Source organism: Manduca sexta, chromosome 19, assembly GCF_014839805.1.
Source record: "Manduca sexta isolate Smith_Timp_Sample1 chromosome 19, JHU_Msex_v1.0, whole genome shotgun sequence".
Classification (NCBI taxonomy): domain Eukaryota; kingdom Metazoa; phylum Arthropoda; class Insecta; order Lepidoptera; family Sphingidae; genus Manduca; species Manduca sexta.
The window spans coordinates 3,612,949-3,623,123 of NC_051133.1; the positions used below are offsets into that span (position 1 = coordinate 3,612,949).

The following is a 10,175-nucleotide window of genomic DNA, read 5'->3' on the forward strand; positions in this document are numbered from 1 at the left end:
ACTCAACGGCAGCTGCTTCGAGATTTTAGATACTAATTAGCTTAAAGCTACTTTATTCATTTAATAAATGACGGCACTCAATCAACAATGGAAACGCAAAAATTGGTTTGAGTATAAAATGATAAAACTAAAACGCGGTATTCATACAAATGTGGAGTTAGATAAAACTACATTCGCTTGCACAGCTGCTGGTGTGGACTGCTTAATTCAACAGCATCTTAAAGGATTGAGGGCTAAAGGCAATTTCTTCTCTTGATCCGTTGAAGTTCTAAAGAAGGTATTGATTTTCTGATACTTGCATGGCTGATTTCTTTGCACTTGGTAGGTAGTTATAAAGCAGTTTATGTGATGACGTTGCTTTTGTCGGAGTTAAAGAATTGTGAGTAATTTAATGTTTGTATTAAAAAAATTGTATCATCAACATCAGCTAAACTTTAGCTGCTAAAGAATATCAACTGCGGAACATAGGCTCCTCAGTCCACGCCTAAAAAAATCTGACTTAATTATCTTTTGAAAGCTGCCTGCATCTAGCGACATTTTGTTATCTTTAAACGCAAAACAAACACATGGAATTGAAATACAAAACATCTTAAACGTAAAACCTCACTAACTACAGAAAATTAAGCAAGAAAATGAGAAAATCTAGAATATTCTAAGACAGTGTTTCGTTTAGGACGTAAACGTGTAAGTTAACTTCAAGCACGCATCAGGGGGCGAGCTGTGTGTTGTCACGTCACGCGAAGTCGCTACGGCATTTTAATTTGCATTTTGATTAAATGTAGGCGTCTGATAGGCGAGACAGAGCAAGAGTTTGGACGGCATTGGAGCTCATGGGCGGGCTATAGTGGTGAAAGGTGAAGTTTTCTGAAAGGAAACCCGACACAACATGAGGGTACTAATATGCATAAATGCAGTTGCAAATCGTTCTAATGATAATTAGTTACATAAAGGGAAGCCTGTAGGAATCCAGTTATATGGACCCTTCGTCACTGGCGGGTTACCTGATAATACTCCGCTACGATCAGGAATATTTGCATTAAGTTGTTAAATATTAAAATATTTGGTCAAGTTATCGTTAATGACTTTGAAACTTTTGTCTTATTATTTGTACCTTTTTTTTTCTTAGTAAATTCGTCCATAACTGTGATGGTATGGAAATACTGTAGAGTTTTGGATATGTATCATTTTACTTTAAATGACTAAAATGGCTCGTTTGAACGATTATTAAGCTCTACGGCTCTAAAAATGAACAACTACGGATTATTCGGAACCATTGATGTGTGTTCTATAAATACGGTCGTCTATATAAATGATATGTTCAAAATCTGAACTAAAATGGCAACCAAAACGTCACTGTTATAACCTATTTTTTCATTTGAACAACAAATAATTTTAATTATATGACTAATATTTTTTATTAAAATCCCGGTTTACACTTCAACTCGGGTTCTTATATCATGAGCGCCACTTCGTACACATCCACAACCTGTCAATATTAACTATACTAAAGTCAGTTTGAATGGATTGCAGTTCAATTTAATTGAACACAGTGAATGTTCGGAATGCCAAATCTAGTAGTACATAGATATATATCGAATTTCGGAACTTATAAATTATTTCATGGTGCTCCACTGCACTCGTCATCTTGAGACATTACTACTTAAAGGTATTGTTTGATTATACATAATAGTAAAACTTAAAACAAAAGTCTGGACACTCTTGAGGCAGCAGATAGACAAAAAGAATATTTTTACTAATTAGAACTAAGCATTAAAATACCAATCTGCTTCGAAATATAGAACAAAACCACATACAAAGAACCTTCGAGCAAATGTTATAAATTGGCATTGTCATAATACTTATAATATTCTACAAGACAAGGAAATGCAAATATTTCTCTATGGACCGAGGTGAACAAGAATAATCATCGAGTGTTTAAAGAATGGCGTGTTGTCTCATCAAGTTGAAATTTCAATTTATCATAGAACGTATTACGTCCAATGGATACAAAAGCTTCGGTTTCTTTCCTTATACGATTTTAGGGTGAGATAGGATTTTCTATCGCTTCTTACGTCTTGGCTTTACTGTTTTGATTTTTTTCCGTAAATTATTTGGTAGCTATGTTTAATTGGTGGTAAATTATATTATATATTGTAATTTTGTATCATTTATACTTCCGTTGCCGTGAGAAGTCTTTTCAATTTCTTTAAGATCTCAGTCAATGTTAACTATACGTCCCGTATTAATGAAGCATGTTGTTTTTTTTTAAACGTTTGTCATCATAAAAAAATGGGGTTGGTTTTCAAGCATTGGGAAAATATATGAATTTACGAAGAAAGTTTTATAATTACAAATCTTTCAAACATGAGAACTAAGGACTTCGAATTCAGTTATATTGATTCCAAAAACTTACCATATTAACTTTTTTTTGCTCGCGGCTCCACCTGGATCGAAAGCAAACCTACAACCACACTAACATCATCTAGGAAGGATACTCTAATTCATAGACGTCACCAAGATTAGTTTTAGGGAGCTGCATCTAAACCTACGCACTATACTACATAAATGCATTAAGGTTTTTTTACAAATTCAAATCGCGCGGGTTTTTGAAAATGCTTTATCATAAAAAAACCTATGTTAGTTCCCATTGTTGCAGATTTATTCTATAAAATATTTTCTTGTGATTTATTTCTTGGCAGGGGGGTGCACATACACGTACTTGCACCCCCCTCCCGGCGCCCATGCCCTAATTCAGTTATCCTTTCACCAAAGTTTAAAATATAGGTTTACATCGTTTCGATCGATGCATTCTAACCCCCACTGCCTTTATTCGCTCTTAACAGTTGCTTTCATTGTGGAGGCTTCATCTACAGGGCGGACGGCGATACAAATTGTCCGCTCCGCTCTAATAGGATTTTGATTCTGTATTGTGTTGTTTTGTAATTGCAATCTGTTATTTTGTTAATGTTGTGACAACGCAGATGTAGAATAATTGCTTTAAATTTTGTTTATTGGTTTGTGTTTAACTAAGGTTTAACTTGAAAAATGCGTAGTGTTGCAAAATTATACAAATTATGAAAATAAGTTCTGCAGGATTTAAAGGAAATAGAAAAGAGCTCCCAGAAAGACTACTCAATCTGCGGTCTTCTTTCTTTTGCAATATTTGGTTCATAATGTTGCCTAAAGTACACATTTCGAAGTTTTTGATGTAAATCAAAACACCAAACCTACAGTTACAGCGTCATTAAATGTGTTTTACAAATTAGGAAAATTTGTGCTCTGTGGCGTACTTTGGGAAAGGCCTTTGTCCAGCAGTGGACTGCAACAGGCTGATGATGTTGATGAATGGATTTAAATGTCTGAATATTTCGAGCACAAAGTCGTTTGACTGATGTATACCATCTATACCTATATACTAATTTGATTAAAACGATATAACTTAATGCTCCATTAACCCTTATAAAATAAAAAGTGGATATTATAATCACCAGCATTGAGTGCATATCGCAGTCCGATGAACGGGTCCGATCAGCACACTTTCATCGACAACACTGACCCTGCCCACCTTTATCACGTTGTAATAAAATTCAAATTGTTATACAGGTTACATAATGCCAATACCTTTGTTTGTTAGCCGGTGCGCCCTTTTTCATATTGTTCCGTGCGAGTGGTTTCGCGTGTGTTTGCTCAATCTAATTGCTACTCAGTCATATTGCGTATTCATCCGTACGGAATCATATTGCGAGTGGAAAATCCGTGTACATTTCCCGGTTGGGGCTTAGATCCGGATTGTTCTGCTGTTTTCAATTGTTCTGCTCGACTCTTCGATAAGTTATTCAAGTGTCATAGTGGGGGGGTTTGGAAACAATTGTTTTCGGTTTATTGTCCCAAAAATGGAGTTTATTAGGGACGCCGTCAGACGTTTTAATTGTCTCGTTATCTATTTGTTCGATGTTATAGGTTTCGGTCATTTAACAATCATCGTCTGGCAACGTACTAATGGTGTCATATTCTACATGCATGCTAAAACGAATGATTTCCAATGTTATATTTAAATCATCTCATATAAGGTTCACGTCTGCTTTGTCAATCTGAGATATGTCATTACTAATCCTTCTTTAACCCGAGTACATAGTAAGAATAGAATAACACATATATTTCGTCTGCAAAAACAATACCACCATCAAATACTCCTCAATCCTTTTTCAACAGGTTAAACACCAGCTTTTAATTAAAACAAAACTGTTTAAGCCAACTCTACCGTTAGAATAAAGTCTAGATTGTGATTATGCAAACGTGTCTTGCTACAAGATTATTTCCCGCGGTTCTGCATCGATATTTCGTTGGAACTACTTATAGGTGTTTACCCAACGTCGCGCCCCGAGCCGACAATATGTTTTTTTTCTGCCGCAGAACTTTGATGAAGAGAGGAGTGGAGTCGTCATTTGTTATTTTTGAAGGCGAATACGACATTCGATTTCTAAACGTTTATTCTCGCATTATATTTTCAAATATAGAATTATGGGTGCCATGTTCTCTTTCAATTAGAATTGTAGTTTTGGTCCTCCAAATCTTCTGGGTTTGTAAAACATCCAGCATCTTACTGGACCCACAAAAAGCAATAGAGAATCTTGCTTCAGAATGTGAGTTTTCTGTTAAGCAATTGTTCCATTGAGACCAATCCGACCCATGCTGTATTTAAAAACGTTTGCAGAGCTTGGTCCTGGTAACTTCAGTTCATGAATTACGCTGGTGTTCACGGTGTGAGCTTTGATGGTCATATTATATACACATACAATTAAAACAGATTTATTAATATTTGTTGTTGCTCTCATCGATACAATAATCATTAGAATATTAAATGGCTTTTGTTTTCAATTAAAGTTGACAAATAATAAAAAAAAAATAATTAAAAGAATAAAATTGTCACAAAAAAGCCCCTCCACAGATTCTCTGTCACAGTTTCCATTTGCTCGTTCCATGTTATCTTTATCCTGGTAGTACAATTTAATTTAATATATCCCGTGAAGTGGGTTATTGGTATACTTTCAACTACGTATTAACTCCTATAGAATCCAGTCTTCATTTAGGCTTAAGCTGTTTTACAAGTAGACTTTTATCGCATATATGGTAACAGCGCCATCTGTTTTGTAGTGTAGTAACCATTACAAACTGTTTTGAAAAGCGAACTCAGAATGCCGCATAGAAGATATTACATTTTATGGAAAAATGTTTGAGCAACTCATGTTTTGTTTTCCTCAGCAATAAGATGAGTTCTCCGTAGCCAAGAATGAATCTATTGCTGACAAAGGACCCAACAGCTCGGCAAAAACTGTTTCCATTGACAACGAGTAATATTAACTTCAAAACGATTTCGACTTTTGTTACAAACGCGTTGTTTCTTAGCGCTCCATCTTCAAAGCCGAGATGAATATTGAAATATTTACTGAAGGCAATGAACCCCTTCATATTTGATCGTTCTAATTGGTTCCCTCTTCTCGCCAGCTTCCGCAAATGAATAATGAACGATACAGGCACGTTGCGTGTGTAAATGCACAAGTTATTATGTAGAGTTGTTGGTTGTGTCAACAGAATTCAATTAATTCTAGCGGGGCTGGAAAATGATTATTGTCTTTGCTTTCGGAGCTCGTGTTTAATGAGAAGATGCGCTAAGATTAGTGGAAATGCTAATGTAAATTGTGTTGGGAGGTAGAGTCTGGATGCTATATTGCTAAGGTGTTATAAACTCAGTGTAGAGGTGCAAAAAACTTGATCTCAGGTTTTATTGTATTCGTTTTGTGTAGCTGTAATATATCTATTTCTTACATTAATTATAGATTCGTAATGTTTATGAATGTGGACGAAAGTAGGAAGGCTCTAAGTTAATAATTACTTTTATTTTTTTTGTATTTGTCTAAATTGATAAAAAAAAAATATGTAAAAATTATTTTAGATATCATGACGTAAGCGACAAGAGCAACTATTATAACAAAAATGAAAAGGTGGTCATAGCATATTTTGAAAGAGATGTAATTTCCTATGAACGCATAGTTCATAAGATGGTTTCCATTTTAAAGAATTTTAGAGATAAATTATCCTAAAGTTCAATAGATATTCCCGCTACTTTACAAATCAATAGATTTTACAGTTTGAAATAAAGACTTTCTCTTAAACAGTATAGTAAGAAAACTTTCATTTTAATTTTATATTTCTTCAAAAATACCTGCAATTGTTTTGCTTATTACTACGGCCTATTGTTTTTAAACGTAAATTCAACATTATATCACAAATATTTCAATTTTAATCAATTACTCACACAAAAACCACAATGAATTCAGTCTTTCTAAATTCTAACACTCATATAAATTACCGATGAATCCATTAATCTCTAGCTTCATTTTATAGGCAATAATAGTTCAGCATCACAAATCTGGGAAGATTAAACGCAACGATATAGATTAAGGATAGTGTGTCGGCCCAGTGACTCGGAAGCTGTCTGGAGTGTGCAACGGCAATCCCAGGATTATTGGGATACCGCATGGATAATTGGGGAATTGTTGAGATTCGTATCTATGGATATTACTATAGGTAAAGAAACATATTGTGGCAATAGCCTAGTTGGGTGTGGAACGGACTACCAAGACAAATGTCCGCAGGTTCAAATCCCAAGGGCACACACCTCTGACTTTTCTAAAATCGTGGGTGTATTCCTTGTGAATTTATCGTTCAGTTTAACGGTGAAAGAAAACATCGTGAGGAAACCTGTACATCTGTGAAGTTCCCTATAGGAATTTCGAAGGTGTGTGAAGTCTACCAATCCGCACTAGGCCAGCGTTGGTGGACTAAGGCCTAATCCCTCTCAGTAGTAGAGGAGGCCCGTGCTCAGCAGTGGGCAAGTATATAATACAGAGCTGATATTATTATTATTGTTAAAGAAACATGGTGATACCTACAAGCCTAAGGATTTTACAAGAATTTCGAAAGTACGTGAAAAGGTGGACTAATATTTTTCTGTTGTTTTCCTTCACCGTTAATTATAAACAAACCAAATTATTAACGGACTTAAAAAATCGAAGGTGTGTGGGTTTTGAAGCGAACCTTCGTCAGCATTCCGATTCTCAACTATCGCTGCTTAATAAGCCATGTTGAAAACAAAAATGGGGATAATAAGGCTCCACCACCTATATTTGTGCTAGGCATCATTATACTGTTTTTATCATCTAAATTTCAACTAAAAAATTCAATGTTCCCATAAAATTATGCAAAGGAACGACAACCTCAACAAAATATGCTAGGTGTATTAACACGAAGAGAATATTCCACAATAACTTCTTAAGCCCGCTTCAATCCTATATTAAAGTGGCTCAAGTGATTCTGCCTTAAGTTGTGCTGGCCTCTTGCCTAATAGTCGGCCGGTCATTAAATTCTCGGTGCTCGGATCATGCGAGTTCGTGCTTGCCGTTTTCTCAGGGTAATTGTCCACTGCAACTCGAGTATTCCCTGGTTTTAAGGATTGGCTAAAAATAATTTTGATTATATGGATTAATTGAAAGATTATTATCGCTTTTAGTGACTTATTATGACTACTTTAATAAATGGAGTAGGGCTGGTTGTTTGTTAATCATCGTGGATTTAAGTTTTTTTTTCTTTGTTTTATTTAAGACACACACAATACAATCAATGTTGGATAATGTTGTCAAAGTTATTACTGCATCCAGGAACAATCGAGTAAAATTATCTAGATTATGAATTAATTGTGTCATTGTAATACTTTAAAAAGTGTGTGCATCAGTCGCGCCTTTGTCTACCCCTTTGGGGATAAAGGACGTGAGAGTATGTCTTTTATTATATTGTTTCTAAATTCATTGCTATATTTTATTGAATAGGTGACGCATGTAAAGAGAACTCAGTTTGTACACTTGAACGTCGTTATATGTTGGAGTGCGTAGAGTAAAATCACCGAAGGCGGAATAGTACTGTTTATTTATATTATTACGTTATAAAGTTAAAGTTGGCAATTCCTCTCTTCTATAGTTATATGTTCAAGGCCGCGGTTGTAGTTGCACTAAGTTTTAATTATTGGTGAAAATATTATATATTGATATTTTCGCGTGCGTTGTTTTGTACGTCACGCCGCGTCAGCAAACATGTGCAGTTGAGACTGTACAAGAACTATAATAACTTTTTTTTAATCTAAAATAACCGTATCATCTGAAGCAATGGATCCCTACCTTTATTCTTAAAGTTGTCTGGAGGCACTAAATTCTGAAGCAAAAGTGTGAGGTGAATTCCTGGAGGCATTACTTTTCAGATATGTAGGTTAACTTTACAGCCGCCCTGTGGACTGGGGGCGTTTGGAGAATTCCACCACGGTATCCCCTGCCTGTCGTAAAAGGCGACTAATAGGGGCCATCGGGGGGTCGCCGGCGGGCAGCAGGGGGCTGTCGGCCGCTGGTGTAGGTTGTGCATGCTTAGCACATTGTGGTGACCCCCGGGATGGACGGCAGTGTGTAGTTGGCCTTATGCTGCCGTAGACGCCGAGGGCGTCCTTCGGTGCGCGGGGGCTTCTGAGCCTCCCACCCATAGGAGACGGGCCGCAAGGCGGCACCGCGCAGGGGCGGCTGCGGTCGCAGACTAGACACTTCAACGTCAGAGGAAGCCCGCAGCCGTCCCTAATGCGCCGAAGAGGGCCACCGCGGAGTTTTAGCTGGTAGGCCGTGCATAGGTTAAGTTGTATATAGGGTTAGGGACTCGGCCCGGCGGTCGCCCGAAGGTCGTCATCAAATCCGGGCGGCTCAACGCCGGGCCGTAAGGCACGGTTACCCCAGCATAACCGCTCAGTCACCCCCCACGAAGGCTGGGCGGTAGTAATAAGGGACTTTCTCCGCGAAAGCAAAAAAAAAAAAAAAAAAAAAAGGTTAACTTTACAGAATATTTCGAAGTTTTTAAAATGTTCCAAATATGAGATGGTGATACAAAAATTTTATCATCGAAGGCATTTTCCTTTATTACTGCAATTAAATTATCAGCTTTGTTTACGGCGAAAACCTTTGTAGTACCATTGTAAAATGAAGCGAATATACTTCTTTTAAGATTACGATATCACTAACCTTATTCTTTCTATTACTTTTTTACAACAAAACAATTGTTTATGAATCATTTCACGGGTATTTTTCTTTATCATATTATCATACTTCCGCGAACATTGTGCAAACATTAACACAAATTCAACCATATAAATACTGTTGGCTGAGACAGTTGACATCGCATTAGTCTCATAGACATCATGGCGCACTTCTTCGTTTACATCGCGTGCTTCGTCTTCGCTTTAAATTCGGCCACTGCCGATCAAGATAAGATCAAGATCACCATCGGAACAACAGCTGGTTGCAGCAATACAGCAAAGTTCATCAACGAACAACTAGTACACACTTACAAACAATACAAAGACAATTTGGAGATAGAATTCGTGCCGTGGGGTCGAACGGTGAGGGATGTAACCGGAGCGTTGTCCTGCCAGTACGGGAAGAAAGACTGCTGGGCTAACAGGCTTCAGAGATGCGTCTTGAATTTGCTGAAGGACACTACCGCTCAACTGAACTACATGCAGTGTGAGTTCTCCAGACCTTTCCCTTCATACGTGCAAAACAACTATCGCTGTGCTAGGACGGCTGGCGTATACAAACCTGCGCTGCAATGTATGAATAGAGGTTTTGCGGAACTAGACCGGGCTGCGGAGGAAAAAGCTAGACTTCCTATGCAACTCATCAACTACGTTCCATCGATCTCGATCAATGACATCCACGACTCCGGCGTTCATAATGCAGCTATAGCTGGATTGTCAGAATTTATCAAAAAAGAATTGAATGCTCAGATTCTTCCAAAACCTACTACAATTGCTTACTAGGAATCGCTTTTAGTTTCTTTTTAAATACTACAACTATTGTCATCTGTGTTAATCGACCCATCATTTGTATAAATAGTGTGAGGCATTCTTCTCATCATTTGCGTAATTTAAGTTTTACGTGCACATCAAAGTGACCAGACTGCACTTGATGGTAAGTGGAATTGGTTCCATTATTACTCGACAGTGGACACAATTATGCCCACCTGTTGGAACCGGATATACACAGGCTAATCCCGGAACGTGCCACACTTATATGGGCCACTACGGC

The 10,175-nt window shown here is 37.2% G+C and overlaps 1 protein-coding gene across 1 annotated transcript; it reads left to right on the forward strand.

Moving 5' to 3' along the window:
- Window positions 1-9,286: 9,286 nt before the first annotated feature.
- Window positions 9,287-9,907, forward strand: LOC115446179 (GILT-like protein 1). Its single transcript, XM_030172745.2, has one exon. The coding sequence runs from the start codon at window positions 9,287-9,289 to the stop codon at window positions 9,905-9,907; it is 621 nt and encodes a 206-aa protein (XP_030028605.2).
- The last annotated feature ends 268 nt before the right edge of the window (window positions 9,908-10,175 follow it).

Bases quoted from the DNA above. Each gene is read 5' to 3' on its own strand.
- LOC115446179 (XM_030172745.2), top strand. From the start codon at position 9,287: ATGGCGCACTTCTTCGTTTACATCGCGTGCTTCGTCTTCGCTTTAAAT.